The sequence below is a fragment of the Pieris napi genome, chromosome 20, assembly GCF_905475465.1.
Source record: "Pieris napi chromosome 20, ilPieNapi1.2, whole genome shotgun sequence".
NCBI lineage: Eukaryota > Metazoa > Arthropoda > Insecta > Lepidoptera > Pieridae > Pieris > Pieris napi.
The window spans coordinates 3,837,927-3,858,715 of NC_062253.1; the positions used below are offsets into that span (position 1 = coordinate 3,837,927).

At 35.1% G+C, this 20,789-nt stretch overlaps 1 protein-coding gene across 2 annotated transcripts in view; it reads left to right on the forward strand.

The window, feature by feature from the left end:
• LOC125059932 (kinesin-like protein KIF21A) overlaps positions 1-20,789 on the forward strand; it is a 59,765-nt gene that overhangs the window by 36,193 nt on the left and 2,783 nt on the right. For both annotated transcript variants that reach the window (XM_047664632.1, XM_047664633.1), the window contains exons 6-28: positions 40-198; positions 2,655-2,857; positions 3,670-3,906; positions 4,397-4,552; positions 5,471-5,639; positions 6,183-6,377; positions 7,122-7,321; positions 7,954-8,025; positions 8,113-8,193; positions 9,114-9,201; positions 10,063-10,304; positions 11,352-11,513; positions 11,754-11,902; positions 12,300-12,398; positions 12,895-13,041; positions 13,518-13,631; positions 16,431-16,575; positions 17,283-17,409; positions 17,924-18,113; positions 18,508-18,642; positions 19,291-19,433; positions 19,766-19,929; positions 20,161-20,375. In XM_047664632.1, coding sequence (XP_047520588.1) covers positions 40-198; positions 2,655-2,857; positions 3,670-3,906; positions 4,397-4,552; positions 5,471-5,639; positions 6,183-6,377; positions 7,122-7,321; positions 7,954-8,025; positions 8,113-8,193; positions 9,114-9,201; positions 10,063-10,304; positions 11,352-11,513; positions 11,754-11,902; positions 12,300-12,398; positions 12,895-13,041; positions 13,518-13,631; positions 16,431-16,575; positions 17,283-17,409; positions 17,924-18,113; positions 18,508-18,642; positions 19,291-19,433; positions 19,766-19,929; positions 20,161-20,375 — 3,592 coding nt within the window. The remainder of the gene's footprint in view (positions 1-39; positions 199-2,654; positions 2,858-3,669; positions 3,907-4,396; positions 4,553-5,470; positions 5,640-6,182; positions 6,378-7,121; positions 7,322-7,953; positions 8,026-8,112; positions 8,194-9,113; positions 9,202-10,062; positions 10,305-11,351; positions 11,514-11,753; positions 11,903-12,299; positions 12,399-12,894; positions 13,042-13,517; positions 13,632-16,430; positions 16,576-17,282; positions 17,410-17,923; positions 18,114-18,507; positions 18,643-19,290; positions 19,434-19,765; positions 19,930-20,160; positions 20,376-20,789) is intronic.

Consider the following 20,789-nt stretch of genomic DNA (forward strand, 5'->3'; position numbering starts at 1 on the left):
CCAAAACCGTATTCGCGTTTAATACTTTTAATATTACAGGAGCTACAGGAGAACGGGCCCGTGAAGGTATATCAATAAACTGCGGTCTTCTGGCGCTAGGGAACGTCATATCAGCATTGGGAGACAAGTCCCGCAAAGTGATGCATGTTCCATATCGGGACTCTAAACTGACAAGACTTCTGCAGGATTCTCTTGGAGGTACTAGCTTTTTATAAGTGCTTGAATATTTTTTATGCGATTTATTGATTGTTTATATTTATGCAGTAAGGAAAAGAGAAGATCTAAAAACGTTCTTATATTATATAAAAATTTAAATTATTATTTTTTTTTTATTATTTATTAACACTTCGTTGCATATACATTAATATAGTACAATTGACATAATTAAATAAAAAGGAGAGCAACTGGCGGCCTTATCGCTTTCGAGCGATCTCTTCCAGGCAACCACTGTGAGAAAAAGAAAAGTATTAAATTACATAAGAAAGGCAAGAAGTGCAAAAATACATGTATTACATTTAGTTGTTTAGAAAAAGAAACTTATCAGGAACAAAAAAAAAAACAAACTAAACTAATAAAGAATACATGAAAAAAATAATAATAATAATAATAATAAAAAGTGCACATGAATCATTTTCAATCTCCTAAATCAAGATCAGTCTCACGACAGTACCTACCAGGTAGGTACCTATTATTAAAGTTAGGGATACGATGTGGACAGGTAATGTTTGTAAAGAAGAGATTTAAAGGAAGATAAAGAAGGAGCTAAGCGAATAGGGACTGGAAGTGAGTTCCATAGCTTAACTGCAGAGACCTTAAAGTATTCGCCAAGAAAGGAGGAGTTATGACACGGGATTTCAAGGATATAGTTTTCGGAAGAGCGTAAGCTATAGTTATGGGATCCCAAAAATTTGAAATCATTTTTGAGATAGGAAGGAGTTTTAGGGTTGAACAGAATGGAATATAGGAGATGGAGAACATGAGCATCGCGTCGCTGACGAATGGGTAACCAGCCTAGCCGTTTACGGAACGCAGAGATATGGTCGTACTTTCTTAGACCGAATATAAATCGGATACAGAAATTTTGGAGACGATCCAGTTTATTTAGCAATTCCTCGTTTAGATCGGAAGAGCAAGAATCGGCGTAGTCCAGTAATGGCAGGAGGAGAGATTTAGCCAGTGAGGTTTTAGTGCTAAAGGGAAGAAAATTACTAAGACGTCGAAGGATACTGGAGGCACCATACAATTTGCGGCTAACTTCTTTAACATGCTGCTCCCAGGATAAATTTTGATCAATTAAAACCCCCAAATTTTTTACTGTACGGCTGATATTTAAAGTCACACCGTCGATATGTACAGGAGGTAGTCTGGCCCAGTCAATTCTCGTCGTGAAATAAGGGCTGCCAATAATTATTACTTTACTCTTGTTGGGATTGATTAGTAGACCAAAGTTATTACTCCAGTCAACTATCTTTGCCAGCTCATAGTTAGTAGATTGTATGGCTTGTGGGAGATCATCGAGACTTGATTGAACGTAGATTTGAAGATCATCGGCGTATAAATGAAAATTGGTTGAAAGACGGAAAGTTAAGGAGTTAATATAAATAGCAAAAAGAAGAGGAGAAAGTACGCCACCTTGCGGAACGCCAGATTTAATCAAACTCCACTGAGACATGCAATCGCTTGTCTTAATGCACTGGCGGCGCCCATTAAGATAGTTAGAGAACCAGTTAACTGCATGAGGAGAAATATTAATCGACCTAAGCAACCCCATTAGAATTTCGAAATTAATAGTATTAAAAGCATTGCTGAAATCTAGCAACGTGAGAATTGTGAGTTGTTTGCGGTCCATGCCTTCCCGAATATCATCGGCAACTCTGACCAGAGCAGTAGTCGTGCTATGTCCGGGTCGAAACCCAGACTGAAGTGGGTTAAGTATGCAATTTCTTTTAATGAAATCATTTAATTGCTCATGTATAAGGCGTTCAAGTACCTTGGATAGAAAAGGTAGAATCGAGATGGGTCGAAAATCAGAATTTTCATTTTCAAAAGAAAATTATAACGATATCCACAATGATGAGCAGTGTTGGCCTGGTGGCTTCAGAGTGCGACTCTCATACCTGAGGTCGTAGGTTCGTTCCCCGGCTGTGCACCAATGGACTTTCTTTCTATGTGCGCATTTGACATTCGCTCGAACGGTGAAGGAAGACATCGTGAGGAAACCCCTTAGACCCAAACAGTCGAAGGCGTGTGTCAGGCACAGGAGGCTGATCACCTACATGTCTATTAGATTGACAAATGATTATAAAAACAAATACAGAAATCTGTGGCCCAGACCTAAAAAGGCTGTAACGCCATTGATTTATTTTTTTATTTTATCCATGATGATATCGACTTCCAACGATAATAATGTTTTTTTTCGTTTAATCTATGGTTATAAATTTATATGGGTTATAAAGTTAAATTATAAAAAATATTAATAAATTTAGTAAAATAGTATTTTCAAAAACTACATCATTAGAACCTTAACAAACATTTAAAATTGTCATAAGATTTATGTAAAACTAAAGTAGGTCCAACTTGTCTTGATAATAAAAAAGAACATATACCAAAGAAACAAAACACTTTTTCTTTTTAATTTTCGTGTTACTTTCCAGGTAATAGCAACACAGTTATGATAGCGTGCGTATCACCCAGCGACCGCGACTTTATGGAGACGTTGAATACGTTAAAATACGCGAACAGAGCCAGGAACATAAAGAACAGATGTGTGGTCAACCAGGACCTGACTTCGAGGACCATACACCAACTGCGGCAAGAAGTTGCCAGGCTGCAATTGGAGCTGACTGAATATAAACAGGTATTGGAACGAAGTTCCTTATCGTGTGTTGTGAAAGGGGGCTGGACGGAAAAAATTCTTACGGAAAGTTGTCACGACACTTTTTTGCTATTTGCTATTGTAATACACCGGTTCTCGTCCGATCACCGAAGTTAAGCAACGTCGGGCGAGGTCAGTACTTGGATGGGTGACCGCCTGAGAACACCTCGTGATGTTGGCTTTTTTTTTTCGTCGTAAGATTGGTGTCGAGAAAATCTATCATACTGTTATGATACCAATTAACATAAATTAACACACCTCTAAAGTTTTTTCTTTTTTAATATTTATTTTCGCTAATACTAATGTTTAAGTGTAAGAAAAATCAAATGTATTAAATATAATTTTTGACCGTCCCTCGTAAATGTGTGTATATATACTCGTATATTATTATGATAATTACTAGTTAGTCGTTTTGCCATGTATATTATTTCTAGGAAACATTTTTTTAGTTCAATATAAATAAATATCTACAATAATAAAGAATAGGGGATGATTATAGAGGGGTGACAATTAAGAGTTGTATGTACTTTTTATGCTGTATCATAAAAAAAAATACAAAAAGTTTTGCCTAAATAATTAAAATTTAGGGGGATGAAATTTTTTTTTTGTTTTTCCACTTACCACTGTTTAGCACTTAAGACTAACGTGCACTCACACTAATTCGAATGGTTTTGTCCTTTTCCAACTTCTCACTAGGCCCGTGGTGTCAAGAAGTTGAAAAGCCTCGCCATTCACGTATTATTTGAGCCATTCTTCGTTCTTTCGTTCGTTTCGTAAATGTAATTTATTTTCAGGGCAAACGCATCATATCAGAAAACGGTGAAGAAGGCTGGAGTGACGTAGTTCAAGAGAATGCGATTTTGCATAACGAAATTGAATCTCTACGACGAAGACTGCATGCCCTGCAGGGGACGGTAGACAAGCTGTCTGCTAGAAATAGTGAACTCTTGGCTGAAAAGGCCTTGGGAGCTTGGGGACCGAAAGAGGGCAACCCTGACGCGTCTGAGTGCAATCTTACGGCTTTAGTACAGGTAGATAGATTGAGTCAATCGCTCATGGGCTTCTATTCGTGGGTTTCTTTACATTAAGAGGTATAGATCTTAGTAAGTAGATATAACTTTCAACACCTTAGTGTGACTAAATTATGATTATAAGTCTTGAAATAAAAGAAGACTTTGTTATTTATATTAAGGCTGTGTAACACCTACATTTCATGTGCTTTTATTATTTTTACTTCATACTATGTCACGTCTACAAATGATGTGGAACAAGTGATACCTTCCATAATAAACATATTATTTTTATTTTATTTTATATTAAAGTGATAAAGTAAGATAGTACAGGTCAATACCAAAGCCTGCCTGGCTTGGATTATCAAATGCAAAAAAAAATATGACAAAATTTATTTAAAAAAAAAAATATTCTCGCATAAATTAAGTCACTTTTATTGTTTAATTAAATAATTTTATTTAACACGAGTTTTTCAATGTCCAGAAAATCATAATTTGTTTGGTTCTTTAGGGTTACGTATCAGAGATAGAAGACCTTCGGGCTCAGTTAATGGAAGCAAATGCGTTGTACGAAGCTAGCAGACGACGCGAAGCAAGGACCAGACACGATTCTTCTGTTCTCGATACTTCTACCATCATTGACGATGCGAAACGAGAACTTTATAAGGTCAGTTGTATAATAATAATAAAAGCCTTTTATTTTAGATACATTTGTTTCTATCGTCTCATTCTCTGTGATGTCAAAGGGCAAAAAAAAAACAAAAAAAAATTAAAATCTCGCTATTTCTGTCTCAGTTATATTTAATGACTACAAAAGCAAGTAATAATTCCCGGTGTTATTATAAAAAACAAAAAAGTACTATGTTTGTATATGTTTGTACCGACAATAATATAGCCAACGAAATTTTAAACCCACGGGTCATATTTCTGTACTGTAATTCGAGCCCTACCACATATGCAGATTTTAAATCGATGATAGGTCCTTACTATTATTTTAATATAAAAAAATCTCAATAAGTTTTTGCATATGAGCAGTGTGTAGTGTTGGCCTTAAGTATCTTTCAACCCTTTGATCGTACGTTAAAACCACAGCTGTGAAAATAGATTTGTCTTTCAATGTGCCCATTGAACAAGCTCGTACAAAAATAAATTTTGAGGAAACCAAGAAAACAGCGTATCAATTCTTAAAAGGCCGTCAACGCACTCGCGAGCCCTCTGGCATTGAGAGTGTCCATGGGCGGCGGTATCACTTAATATCAGGTGAGCCTCCTGTCCGTTTGCCCCCCGTTCTATAAAAAAAAATCCTCTATCGAGGTCGTGTGTCAGGAACAGAAGGCTGATCTGACTTTTCTATAAAGAAAATAATAATCACGAAACTGATGCATAAATCTGACACCAAAAGGTTTTTTACTCGATATAAATTTAATTATTTTACCAGACATTTGCAAAGGAAGGCATGAAAGGGTTTTTAAAGGAAGAAAAAAATATTTATAATCAAAACTTTAAAAATCCTTTTTAGGTTCTATGGAGTGGTCAAAAGTCACTACAATAAGAGATGTTAATAAATTGTCATTTTCATTTACAGGAGAAAGAGTTGTTAGCACGCAGTATGGGTGAATTAGAATTCCAACGTAAATTAACAGAAGTGCCAGAGCCTTTTGGGGAGAGGGAACGAGCTGAAGGCGAAAGTGCTGGTGATTCTGAACCCTCGGAAGAAGAGGAGAGTGATTCTGAAGAGGACAATGAGATGAAAGGTTCGTGGAAAGAAATTTCTATATGAAAAGTTACCAGAGATGGATTTTTACCAGGAACGGATAAAAATACGAAATTTTTAAATTAATTACACGGAAAATTTCTCTCTCTCTCTCTTTCTCTTTTACTCTCTTTTACTGTATTGAACTCGAAACGTTGTGTGTTCTTCTATCGCGAAATATGCTTAAAAGTATTGAGAATATACTTAGCTAAATTTTCTGCATCATGAGCTCACCCCACACACACACTTTCAAGTATATACCATATCGACATATACTAACAACACACCCGAATTAAGGTATACCCAGTTAGTCTTCTTCTCTTCTTCTATCTTTGGCTATAAGTATAATTGGTGTTTTCCCTAAAATAAATAATAAATTTAGTATTTCTAAAAACCAATGAATAGCCAAGTTTACATATTTATGTCCCGTAGTTTATTTTATGGTTTCAAATATTTGTTTAATAATCTAATTAATTGTACAGCTATATGTTTCATCACTCAGTGACGTCGCCGGCCTTTAATCTAACTACTCTTTCTACCTCAGGTCAACAACTCCTAACGGCGCAGCTAGCGGCCTTAAGTGAAGATATCGACACGAAGGCTCGATTAGTGGACCAATTAGAGGCATCTCAAAGGAGATTGGCCGCGCTGCGTACACATTACGAACAAAGACTGGACCATTTGCATCAGCAGATCAAAGCTACGGGAGAGGAAAGGGATAAAGTTCTTGCGTCTTTGGGTAAATTTTTTCAAAGTTTTTGGGAATTAAAGGTTTTATTATGAGTTAGTGAATTAGAGATATAGTTATGAAAGATAGTGAATGTATAGGTTTTATGATGTCAAGTAGGGTCATAATTAAAATTAAACGTTTTTTTCTGACAAATTTCTGACTAATCAAATTTATTTTAAAAAGCAGCTACACTAGCTACGCCATTTTGTTTCGTTGCAAGTGAAAGCGATGTATAAATGCTTAGATTGCTTTGAGGCATTTAAGTGATCAGTAGCATAGCAAACATTTTATTTAGTCCGAATGATATGTTCCGTTGATGAAAATGTGGTTATTTCTATATATATACTAGCTGACCTGGCAAACATCGTTTTGCCATGTATATCAATTATAATAAAAACGAGGGGTGAAAATTAGGGGTTGTATGTATTTTTTAATGCTGTATCATAAAAAAATATCCAAAAATTAAAAAATGTAAAATTTAGGGGTCGACAACCATTAACACTTAGGGGTTTGAAAAAAAGTAGCCGATTCTCAGACCTACTGAATATGCATATAAAAATTGATAAAAATCGTTCGAGCCGTATCGGAGGAGTATTGTAACTAACATTGTAACACGAGAATTTTCTATTTAAGATTTTGGAAAATTGTGTTAGAACCACTTCCAATATGTAGTTCGTTAATTGAGAATCTTAATGATTTGTTTCGTATAATCAGATTTTTTTTATAGAAAATCACGAATTTATTTGATTGCAGCCTCCCAGTCAACCCCGCCCAGTGATAAACTCAAACGTGTGAAAGAAGAATACGAAAGACGGGTCTCCAGCATGTCCCGAGAGTTGAGGCGACTTCAAGCAGCTCAGAGGGAACACGCCAGACTTCAGAAATCCCAACAGCACACCGCACACCAGATTCACTCTCTACGGAACGAGCTGCAGAATTTGAAGCGAGATAAGGTATGTAAAATTACAATTTTATTTGAATGTATATTTTATGGATTATATTTTAGTCAGTGTGGAAAGTGATAGTATATTTTAGTATCGGGGCTGATAAAGAACTCATGCTTTCTTTTTATTTATTTTGCAAAAGAACAATAATTAATATTGTCTTTTATTGACATAACTTGTACACATTTAAAGAAAACACTTTTTTACCGGATTGAAGTTATGTATTATTATAAATTTACAATTATTTTACATAATTTTAAATTCTTCCGACGTTTCGCGTGCTTTACAGCGTGCATGGTCACGGTGACTGAAGACAAAAGGTGTTAACTAAAGTTTTTGGTGCAGTAAATATTATTATTCTACTCTTGTCTATCTATTTCAAATTCATGTCAGTAATTAGTAGTAACTCATTTTCCCGAATCTTTGCTTATCTATTTACAAGTATCAGTCGCCGCTAGACGCGCACGCATACGTATAACTACGGGCGTGTATTTGTAAAATACGTCACGACGTGTTACGTATATTTTACGAAAATATAAAATTAAATAGTTTTTTAGAATTCTGTTTAGTAAAGTATTTTGTAATACACTCATAGATGATTCGTGGACTACGTGGTTAATGTTACTTTATCTTATTTTCAGGTGAAACTAGTACAAAGGATGAGGATGGAATCAAAGAGACACGCCCAAGCAGAAGCAGCTAGAGCCAAAGAAGTAATAATATTATTGCTATGTAATGGTTAGGTTTTAATGCCAATTCATTAACAAATAACTAAACACTATTATTAATTATACTTTTAGGTAGCCCAGCTACGAAAAGAATCTCGCAAAAATGCCAACTTAATAAGGAACTTAGAAGCAGAGACCAAACTTAAAGAACAGGTGTGTAATAATTACCTTTTTTAATTGGTCAGTAAAATTTAATTTTACTACTCATCTCTTTTCATGTCAGTATAAACACAATTCGATAGAAAGGGACGAAAGAGTACTATACTCTGATTTTTAATTCCGTAGAATTCTGACATTTCATAAGTGTTGCTACTAAAAAAGTTCTCCACCGAAAAGGGGACAAATTTGACTTATTTGAGAGCAATAAAAAAAATGCTACGTATTTCTTATGTTTTACCTACAAAAAGGTAAATCTAAATATGTATTTACTTACTCAAGTGACCTATTACAAAAATAACAAATATATCAATATCACGAATAATATATCGAATTAACTTTAATTACTTTATTTTATTCTTTAGCTGGCATCACTGCCTATCACTGACATGTCAATTGTATCCGGCTAATAAATAAATTTAAAAAAAAAACTGACATGTCAAAAAATTATAGCTGTCAGAATTTTAGGCCTACAACGCACTAGCGGCTGGCCGCAATGCGGTGTGCCGCTGCGGCAGGCCGCGGTATATACGGTCCGCCGTAGCGGCATGCCGTATTCCGGCTAACCGTCCCTATTGCGGTCCTATTGCGGTCTGCCGCAATCGTCACTCGTCAGTGCTTCTTGAAATATTACAAATTCAAATTTAATGACGTGGAATAAGTGATACATGTATCTTATGTTCCATAATAAACATTTTTTATTTTTTTATTTTTACTGCTTTTAAAATAGGTTTACAATATTTTGTTTACATTTGTTAAATAATTATATGTGATGACGTAGGTAGGACGGCTAACCGCGCCGAGTGCGTGGAGGGGACGCGGCGCGCCGCATCATTTTTTATTTAAGATAAATGCTACTTGTATGACATGTGTGTATGACTTAAATAGTGTATTATTAAAGACTTTTTATTTGTTAGGTGTTAAAAAGGAAACAAGAAGAGGTTTCACTACTCCGTCGCGGGCACAGAGATAAACTCAGCAGTAGGGCAGCTGGGCGACTGCATGGTGATTATTGTACTATTTTAATATGATAGCATAAAAATATACAGAATCTCTAAATATCTGTCCTACTTTTTCAGACTTTATGTTGTATCAGTCGCGCTGTGTATAATATTTTCGCAATGAATTCCGAAACATATAACAATATAGCAGAAATCTTACAAAAGTTTTCCTGTAATTTTTTTTTTCTTTTTACTGATCTCGTTAAGAGATTTTATATACCTTACTACAAGGAAATAAAGGCGAAATTTTAAATTATAAAACAATGTTGCTAATAGCGGTGATAGACTTCATGATTAAAAAATAATTGTGTGGTTTTATGAAACCGTAAAAGTGAAACTTTTTTTCACATAATATATGCATTTAACTAAAAAAATTTTGAATAATATTCCATTACGGGTATGAAAATCGCTTTATCAATCTTAATTTTATACTTGGAAAATTGGAATTATAATGGAAAATAATAAAAGTAGACTGTCTCCAACTAATATTTTTATTGAACTCTGTGTCTTAGAGAGTACGACATACTTAACAATTATTTAGATGATATATACATAGTAATAACAATTATTAAGATTATATGCACATATTAAATAATAGTCTATACACGGTCTCATTCTCTCATTGCGTGCCGCTAATAGCTGCTGCGTACTATAGGCGCCGCCATATTGGCCTTGGCTACTATGACGAGCGCCTTTCACTTTATCCCTACTAGCATGTCGCGTGACGGTCAGCCCCGCGGCACACAGACGAAAAAGTTGGAGACGATGTAATAAAAGTTTCACTTTAAAAACTATATTGAAAATGCTGAAGACAGCAATGCCAGAAACTCAATTTATATTTTACAATGTTATTCGTTAAATTCAGATCGCAATCGTGGGCGAGCCCGTATGACAGGCCGTGAAGTGTGGTCGCGTTTGGAATGTTGGTTATCCCGCGCCTGCGCAGCTCGTACTACGTTAGCAGAGTTGGAAGTGACCCTAGAACACCAGTTGAAACAGAGAGACACCGTTGGAGCCTCACAGGTCAACGACCCGGACTCGAAGGCTCTACTCGCCTACTTAAGAGGAGCTATTGCGGAAACACAGTCGCAGATAATGCAGATTGAGGTCAGACTACTAATTTTTACTAGACTGACTACTTAGTGGGTCCGTTCACGTAAGCAGATTTACTGCAATTTATATTTCCCCCCCCCCCCCCCTTCCTGCCTCTTGTCAGCAAAAGTAAGCAAAGCTCTCAAACAGTAAGCAAAGCTCTCAAAAATAATAGTATAATATACATATAAGTATGTTATCTAAAGCTGGCGGCTTCAACACATTTACACTTTGTGCTTGTGTAGTGTCTGTGAATAAGCGCGAGGCGTGATGTCAAACTGAAATACAAATACATCATGAAAATATCGTCCGTCTCTCTCGCGTTTGGTTAAGCTTATGAGTATAAAAGAGACAGTTATTGTATTTCTTTTGCTACTGTTTATGTTGATCTTTACTGTACATGTTGATCTTTCTTCAAACATTACCAGGACAATCTCGTGAAATGGTGCACAATGTTTTTAATTATTTTAAGCATCTCAATAAAAACAGTTTAATAAAAAAATGTTATTTTTAATTTGACATCAGATGCGACTGGGGTTTCTAAGAGGGGTATTGAAAGAATTGTTAGTGAAGTAAAAGTGAAGTGTGAAGTGAAGAGCTAGATGGAGCTTATGTCGAAAAATGAAAAATTATTTACACAAACTACTCTTTTACGTTCTTAGTCGGGCATAGAACTTTTGTATCCAACCTCGTATGCATATAATATTTATATGTATTTGACACATTTTTATTTATTTACAACCCACCCAACCTTACTAAAACCAGAGTAGACTAAAATATATAGCTTGGTAAAAAAGTCATATTTTTAAACATACTGTATAGTGAAATTGCATTAGTGTGAGTACTGTGAACGCGCCAGCTTTCAATAACCGACCTATAAACGTATTAATTTTCTGTAAGTATCCTCGAAAAGGCATTTCGTTTACAAGCACAGACGATGTGTGGGTAATATAAGTAAAAAAGTAAATAATTAGTGTTGACGTAATCACCAAATAAGTAAATCAAAGAACGCCTCAACACAATCCACCATTGATTTACATGGAAGTCCTATTTCATTAACAGGAAGAGAACGAAGAAAACGAGCTCCCTCGGGTGCTGGAACAGATAGAGTGTGAGGCTGCAAGATACACGTTAGAGAGATTGGCGGCTGTGGCCTTACAACACGCCCATGAATCGGCAAGAAATGGCAAGACTCTTCTCGACACTCGGGCTAGACTTGCTGAGGTAAGAGAACATGGAAAACATAACTATTACTATTGAGGTTCCTCGAATTTAAACTATATTTAGAAATAATGACGAACCAATTGTTTTTCGTTTCTGTATTTTTTAGAAAATATTCAAAGCTCTAGTCATATTGACATATTTTTTAAATTGACTAAAAATACACGATTTTCTAAGCAATTTTTAATTTTCTAAGCATGATAAGCATGACTATGACTCAACCTGAACTTCATACTCTTACAGGTGGAAGAGAAATGTGAACAGACAGCCAGTGCATTGCGTGCCGCTGACGAAAATAACTTGAATCCGTGGAACAATTCGCAAGCTTTTGCTGCTTTGTTAGCTCATGTCTCTTCTGGTACTTCTACAAGATCTGTCTCACCTGTTGACAGGTATTATAACTGGCTTTTATTTCGTTTTATTTAAATCAATTGCATTGTGTGGATAATATTTTCTCTTCTAAAATCTAAAATATTTAGCAACATTACTATTCTCAAACACTTTTGTTGTTATGCCTTGGCAATAATTTAGCCCTATTTCTAACATGGTCCTTCGAGCCGGATACTCACATCGAAATTTTATCTCGTTTGTATGAAACTATGCTATAAGGTGAGGTGTATCAGTTATCAAAAAATATTTATACTCCTGTCGCATACAGCTCGTATTACTTCTTATAACGATATTGTATTTAATTCAATCAGATTTTTTTATTTTAAAACCTTTGGCAGTGATTTTTTGTTTCACTTTTTTTTTAAACAGTACTAGTATGATATAATTTATATTTTTCAGTTCGCTATTAGACACTCGCCCTCCAGTGCTCGGTGTGAGAGAAACAAACACTGCGCCTGCGTCGCCGCCTGATGATAATTCTCCATTCCAAAGAAACACGTAAGTATAGTTCTCCTATTGGCATGTGATGTGAGTTTACTAAAGATTTTTAGAATTTTAAGATGCGCGCGCACCGTGACACAAAATTAACAGAATGAAGTTGCCCACGGAAGATGCTACGGCATTGGACATAATTTAAAAACAACATTCGAATAATAATAGAATTTATGTTACACTTAACGTAAGAGAATAATAATAAATATTATTTATTTAATTGTTCAAATGTAAACTGAACTTTATTGTCTATAATGACTCCTTTTCCAGTCTTTGATTATTTAATTGTATGTAATTATTTGCATGCAATCAAAACCTATTTTTAATAACGCCAAAGAAGTATAATTTCTTACGCGCGTACATAAGTACACGCACCCTTTTTTTTATTCTACAGATGTTGGTTCGGTGACAAAGAATTTTGAAAAAATTCTGGCTTTGAATATGACCTTTGATTGCATTTAATTTTTTTTAGCATTTTTTTAAATTAAAATAAATATTTTAGTGTACGTCGTGGGTCTGTTCGTCTGCGGGACTTAGGTGTATACAGTCGGGATGAGAACGTAGACCCGATGACCCAGTCTTTAGTGGAACCGACGTCTCCAAAACCAGTGCCTCTCAGCAGAGTTCCCAGTGCGCCCGGTAGTCTCAGGTAAAATATACAGCCTTTATAGTAGTTACAAGAAGAAAATTTGGAACTTTGTATACAAATTCATACTTCGACCGTGCACTCATAAAGTATTATTTTGATAATTTTATTTATGCCGTAAAATTTTACATAAGATAATTGACTGTGTGTTTGTGTCAGAAATATATAAATATTATATGGCTTTTATTAATCTAGTGAACATTGGTTGGAACTATATACATATAAAATATACTACACAATCCAATGACAATTTATAATACACAACATTTATTGCAGTTATTACCTGATTTTTTTGGGTATGACATCGCTAGTTTCGACAAGGACTTAATTAAAACAATGTTTAAATGTTATAAATAATTTTTTTGTGCTTTTTATGTAATTTTTCCTTCTGAAAACTCTAATCTACAACTCTCATACAGCACACTAAACCTTCCTGCTTCAAAGCTTACACGTATTACACTTATGTCGTAAAATTCCAGAGGACTACAACCAATCAACTCACAGTTGTCATCACCAGTAGCCAATCGCCGAGCGCCACCCGAGAGCCCCCGGCCAATCAGAAGACAGCACTCTTTGGCGAAACCAGCTTCTTTGTAAGTTATACTATTTACCCCTTTTTTATTTGATTCAATTTTATATTGTGTGAAAAAAAATTAGTTTTGTTGCACATTTTTTAACTTAGTTTTTTTGCTTAGAATTTAGATTCTGTTTTCGTAGATTTAAGCATGTAGTAGTTAGAGATGACCCCTACCTTTCGCCTGCATTAGATTCGCTTGGGTTAATGTGCTATATTTAATGGGATATTAGAAAATTATTTGTGACATTACAGCTTTAATTTCACAGACTCATGTACATTTCAAACCACATAAATCTACTAAACAATAAAAAATAAATAATTAAATTTGTCTTCATCTGCGAGAACTAGATTAACAATTATTTAAAGGACATAAACGCGATCGTAACTTCAAAATATGTAGATATTAATTCGTTCGTAAATAGTTTTATTTAAAATTTGATATTTCGTAATGCTTTTGATCACCTGGATCCATTTCTTACCGAAATATCATTTCTCTTCAATAAAAAACTAATTGCAACTCCTAACATCTTCGGACACATCCTATCATTATTCTACTCGATTAAATACTATATATATATGATATAAGATAGCCTTAGGTATCACTATTATAGGCCATAATGACTTACGAAATCATATCTCAAAAAATCTGTTTTTAACTTCATGTTATCATCGGTTAATTAATAAGTCAAAAGTCATCCATCTAACAAAACTTGCATCTAATACCAAAACAAATTTTGCCACAAATAATTTTCTGATATGGCTGCTGTAGGCACTGGTTCAGAATTGTGTATGCAAGATTTGACTCGTGTGTCGTGTGTTAGGTCAGAATTGAGTTGATAATTCTTTTTAAACAGTTTTTTTGTGTACATCAATGTCAAAGAATATTAAACGACGTTCTCATCAAAATTATAGATATTATTATCCAAAAGTTAACACGACCCTACGACATAATGAACTTTCTGTTTTATACTCAATAAATCTTGGTTGGAGTGTGATTGTCACCGTAAAATTGTAAAAACCGTTAGATTGTAATCTATCTCGCGAGATTGTAAACTGTGGAAAGATTCACACTTCGATAGATTACAATGTAACGAATAATAATACGTTAAATTGTAAGCAGGACGATGAGTTAAAAATCTTGTTAATGTGTGTATGTTTACAATTTTACGGTGACATGATTACTAAATTAGTGAAGTGGCCAGAATGACAATACAGAACCGTTGTAAAAATAGTTTCGCGAAACACTCAAGAGCGGCAGACATAACAAATCTTGCATATACACAATTTGTAGGCGGGGTGTAGTGGGTATACCTGTTCACACACTCGGTACTTACAGCCTCCTCACCGACCTTTCGATAGTGGAGGACTGACGACACCACTGCAAGACTTGAAGGCCACTTTATAGCAAATATAACACACGTACAATGGAATGAATTAAAGCAAATTTAATGATAAATAATCATTTTGTTCTATAATCCAAAGTTTGAATATTAATTATTGTATTTTACCTTTGGTTGTAACTAACTGTAGTTTAATTTTGAACATATTGGTGCTGATCGAAGGTTTTTTTGTTAATTGGGTTATTTGTAAATGCGTTGTAAATTTGTTTACTGCTTTTTATAAAAACAGGAGCTGCTCATAATGATTTTTACTTTTTCTGATATGGTTCAACTATGGTTTTATTATTTTTAGCAGTGAGACGCCATTAATTAAGTAAGGATGACCTAGCAATGTAAATAAAGTATATGCAAAAGTATGTGTTGTTTGCTTTCTTGCATGATGCACACATGAGTTATGAGGCATATTTTTTGTATAGCTCCTTTTAGAAAGCTCTAAATAAACTATTAGCGACAAAAAACGAAGGAGATCTCATTATGTTAAAACTTCTAAACAACGGTTAATGTAAGTACAAATTTTTGCTATTTATAGCCATCCCAACGTCATCAAGAACCATTAAAAAAGAAGCTTTCCTTACAATTAGCTAATTTAATTCATATTTTATCACGTAAATCTCGTCAAAATATGTCCATAATCATGTTATTGTGATTAATCCATGAAACGCTTAGACTAATGCCTGATATTTTTTTGTTTTGCACGTATAGCTTAATTAAATAACAAAAATAATGTCATGCTATCATTGGATTAGGACCCCAAAAAGGGTCCTTCACTATAAGATTTGAAGTCGAGATATTTTGCGAATTACTCGCTAAATCTCGAATTTGAATCTTTTCTAGGTGTCCACTGATCTGAAAGGATAAGATTTGAGCTATTGCGATTGTGTCGTCTTATAAATATTATTTTTCAATACAGCTAGATATTTTGAATATATTATCTGCCCTGCTATTCTGTAACTCACTTTTCGAACTCACACAGCGGTTTTCGCATCGGCGGTCGCTCTCAAATCGGTCGTGAAGCAGTCATTCTATGATTTGGCATTCTGAAAAGGTGGGAGCTTGTAGTTTATTTTTTATCAGAATGCCAAATCATAAAATAACTGCTTCACGACTGTTTTGAGAGCGACCGCCGATGCGAAAACCGCCGTGTGAGTCCGAAAAGTGAGTTACAGAATCGCAGGGCTGAATTGAAATAAATGTGCGTGAAAATATATTTTTTGTATAAAAGTATCACTTAAGAACAAATCCTGTAAAATTCGTGAAAGTTTTAATATTATCTGTGTTGATGCGTAAAGTCTTAAAAATCCTGTGTAAAGTATTGTTAATGTAAAAACCGATCACTAAATAATTTCTAATCAAAAGAGATCAGTGGAGACAAAACCAATTAGAATCCATAAAAAAAAAACAATTGATGGATATAGAGATGCGAGTGGAGCGTCTGAGAATACTCCACCGGCGTCTCCAAGTGCAGCAAGACGGGCGCGGGATGAAGACGTATTCCAAAGACTGGCTGGAGTCGCCTCTGAACAGGCGCCTACTGGGACCGTAAAAGTTCTCTCTCTTAAGGTAAATATTGATTAACTGATAACATTAATTGATGTTAGTTAATGACGTTTGAGTTTCACACAATTTAGAGGTTTTTGTAAAACGCGAAAATAAAAACTAATAAGAACTGCGACAAACTTTTTATGTGTAGCAAAAAGTAATTAAAATTTTATTTATGTAGGAGCATTTTATATTTATACGTAAACTAAAAGCTTGGTTCGTCTTGGTGCGGTTGAATATTCAAATATTTTTCAATATAAATATAGCTTAAATTACTCAGATATAAAGTCTCCTACAAAACTCAAAAACTACTGGACATCGGTCCAGTCACAAATCCTCTTTATAATAAATACGAAAAATGAGGCCTAGTTTGTTCCGGCGTTACTATTGCATATTTTAACACGTAAATATGAAATAGTAATTATTATGACATAACTTTAATAGTGAGACAATAGTATCGATATTGATGTCTTCTATAAAACTGTAATACAACGCTTTGCTCTATTGGCAATAGTTACCGCAGCGATATACGCATTTGTTTCACTACATATGTAGAAACTTTTTTGTAAATATTCTATTGTCTATGTTTTTGAGGGATTGTAATGGTGAAAGAATTTTTCATATTGCTCCAGAAGTTTTAGAGCCTAATTAATGCAAAGCCTTTTAACATTTGAGTTAACGCAAAATAATATGGTAATTTTAATCGATAAAACGCTTACTCATTCCAGCAACGCCTAAGCACATGTGCAATGGGCGGTGGCACATGGCTGCAATGTACGCACGTGGCTGAGGGTCACGTTGGGGCCGTATCAGCTCTTGCAGCAGTGCCTAATGCTCTATATAGTGGAGGAGTAGGTAAGTGATTTGCGATAGGCACTTTGGGTGTTATGGAACACGGAATTATTTTCTTCTATTAGAATTAATATTTTTTTTCGGATTGAGGAGGGTACTGGTAGTATGTTCGTAACCCATAAATACCGATATTTTACCGGTATTTTAGGAACGTTTTCATCCGTGCTTGGTGAGCCTGTCTCGGAATTAGCTAGTAGATGCCGATTATGCTATAAAAGAGGCAGATTATGCTATAAAGGGACAGATCCTTCTATACAAGCGGAAGATTATAATATGAAAGAGGCATATTATGCTATAACAGAGCAGATTTTAATATAAAAGAGTCATCAATCATGACAAAAGGACAAAATGTTACAGTCTTATTAACAAAAAACGTTTTAACAATAAGCATAATTATTTATTAAGTATATTCTATACTTGTAAATAATATTAATAGACAACATATATTATTATGTTTATTAAATATTAATATAAAAAAGTGTAATAGAAGTTAAATAGAAAATTATTTATGAATTAGATCGCACAGTCCGCGGTTGGGATTTGAACGTGGGTCGGGAGGCGTGGCGAGCGTGGTGTGGGTACGGGGTCAATGCCCTCAGCGCGGGTCAGGGCGTGACTGGACATGACTCTAGGGTGGTTATCGCGGCAGCCGGATGCGCTGTCAGACTCTTTGATACCAGGAGCAACGCACCAGTGGCTACTCTATGGTGAGTACTAAATATTTGACATTTAAAGAACCTTTATATCCTCTAGAATCTTATATATAAAGTAAAATGCACATTAAAACATTTTTGATTAGCTTATGAATGAAACTGTAAATTGCGACTATATAGTATTTTCTAGGCTATAGTTTTTTCATGTATATAACCTCTGTCTCCGTAGCTAAGTAACAATGGCAACCACAAAAAATATTAGGTATTTTTGCTTACTTAGAAGAGTTTTCGCTAAAGTGTTTTTGAATACAGATTATGATTATGCTCTGATTTCAAGAGAATTGTGATGGCTTGATTTTTTTGTTTCACAGGTTTTGTAATACAATTTATCAGGCTTGAAACGTGACCGTTAGCCAATCAGCTGATGTTAATAATGTACCATTTCCAGGTCTTCCGGTGCAGCAGGTGCAAACCAAGCCCTAACTCGCAGCGTCGAATCCAGTATCACAGCAATTGCGTTGACTGAACCACAAATACTCTACACGGCTGCGGGAGACAAATTACGCGTTTGGGATTTACGAATGTATGTATTATTTTACATTAGTAGGACGTTTAAATCTGACGTTAATTCTTTTATCTTATTAGGCAGGTGATATTTTCATAGTAGTGTCTGTACATAAACTCTTTTGACAAATACAGGCACTTAATGTCTTAATAGTCATTACATAAACTCTTTTGCAAAATTACATACTCTAAATGTCTTAATAGTCATTACATAAACTCTTTTGCAAAAAAACAGACACTAAATGTCTTAATAGGCATTACTTAAACTCTTGCCAAAAACAAGCACTAAATGTCTTAATAGGCATTACATAATTCTTTTGCCAAAAACAGGCACTAAATGTCTTAATAGGCATTACATAAACTCTTTTGAAAAAAACAGACACTAAATGTCTTAATATGCATTACATAAACTCTTTTGCCAAAAACAGGCACTACATGTCTTAATAGGCAATATTACATAAACTCTTTTGCCAAAAACAGGCACTAAATGTCTTAATAGGCATTACATAAACTCTTTTGCAAAATGCACTAAATGTCTTAATATATTATATTTTACTGTCCTACAAGCGTTCTGCGGTTTTGTACTTTAACAATGTACGTTTTTAAAAGTTCGTAATAATATAGGCATATTTATTTATAATTTAATAACACAAATAAACAATTACAGGCTGGAATGCGTGTACAAGACATGGTCAGGCCATACAGCCCCCGTAATGTGTATGGTCCGAATGTCTTTGCCCCAATGCGATCGTCTCGCCACGGGCTCTAAAGATCACTGCGTACGCGTCTTTGATTGGACACATGTTAATGGTGAGTGGAACTATATAACGCATTATTTTTATTAGGTTTGGTTACTTCAGAATCGGTTTAGGTTCCCGGTGTGTGTTGAACACAGGTTTTTGAAAATGATTATTCTATACTTGACTACAACATATCTAATAAAGTAACTACAATTTATTTTTCCACACGGAACACACGGAAACCTTAGAACAACAACACGTAATGTAGAAAAGTTGTGATAAATATTTGTATGAGCGACCGTTTTCTTCTCGAATATTCTCCGCTGTCACACCCTTGGTAGACTTATAATTGTTTTAAATGGCTTCTTCAAATACAATTTATCACCTTTTCGTACATTCCAGGTGTATGGGAAGCGAGCAACCGCCGTCTCCTGGAACCGCCCCACTACGATGGCGTACAGGCTCTGGTGCTGCGAAACAGCTCCAGTGGAGGGGAACTGCTGTACAGCGCTTCCAGGGATTCCAGTCTTAAGTGCTGGAGGCTCTCTGATAACACGCTGGTTCATGTAAGTTCTTTTTTTTTTAGTGCCTAGCCTCAGTTCAATTTAAAGCTAGCTACCATTTTTATTTTATGATTTATAAATAAACAATATCTATTGATTGTGTGTGTGTGTGTTAAACGAAGAGCTAATGAGACATAGACTCACTGTGAAGTTAAATAAACTTTTTTTTTCTTACTAAACAAATACCGAAAACAATTTTTTTTTCTTACGATAGCATATAATATATTGTTTCAGAGTGTAATGAACGCCCACAAAGGCTGGGTGACCGGCATTTGCGGAGTGGGGGGACTCCACAACACTGGTGGGTGGATCGCCAGTTGTGGTCGCGATCAGGCCTTGCGTCTTTGGAGTCCCTCGCTGAAGCCGGCAGCGCCGCCTGCCCCCTTGCCGGACTTGCCTCACGCACTCGCCGCCTGCAGTGCCACCGGATCGCTTTATACCGCTGGAAGGTGAGATCTTCTTGTGACACCCTGGTAATTTGGGAAATTTTTTCTGAATTCTCGTATGAGAAAATCTTAAGTAACAATTTTCGAACCAATATGACTAGAGTTCGGAAACCGGAAATGGAACCTGGAAACGCCTTTTGGCAATGTGTGTCCATGGGCGGCGTTCATTTAAAATCTGGCGAGCCTCCTGCCCCTTTGCCCCGTTTAAAAAATAAAGTTAGTTAAAGTAAGAACTTTAAAGTTAGTTAAGAAACAGAACTTGTAAGATTTGAGTTTGGTTCAGAATACATGTTCAATATATTCTACGAACTTGGTTCGGTGTAGTCGATCAAAATAATATCGTAAAAGGTAGAAAATATCATGGTTGAATAACTTTCATTAAAAGTTTTTTTGCTAATTAGAAATTTAGAAATAACT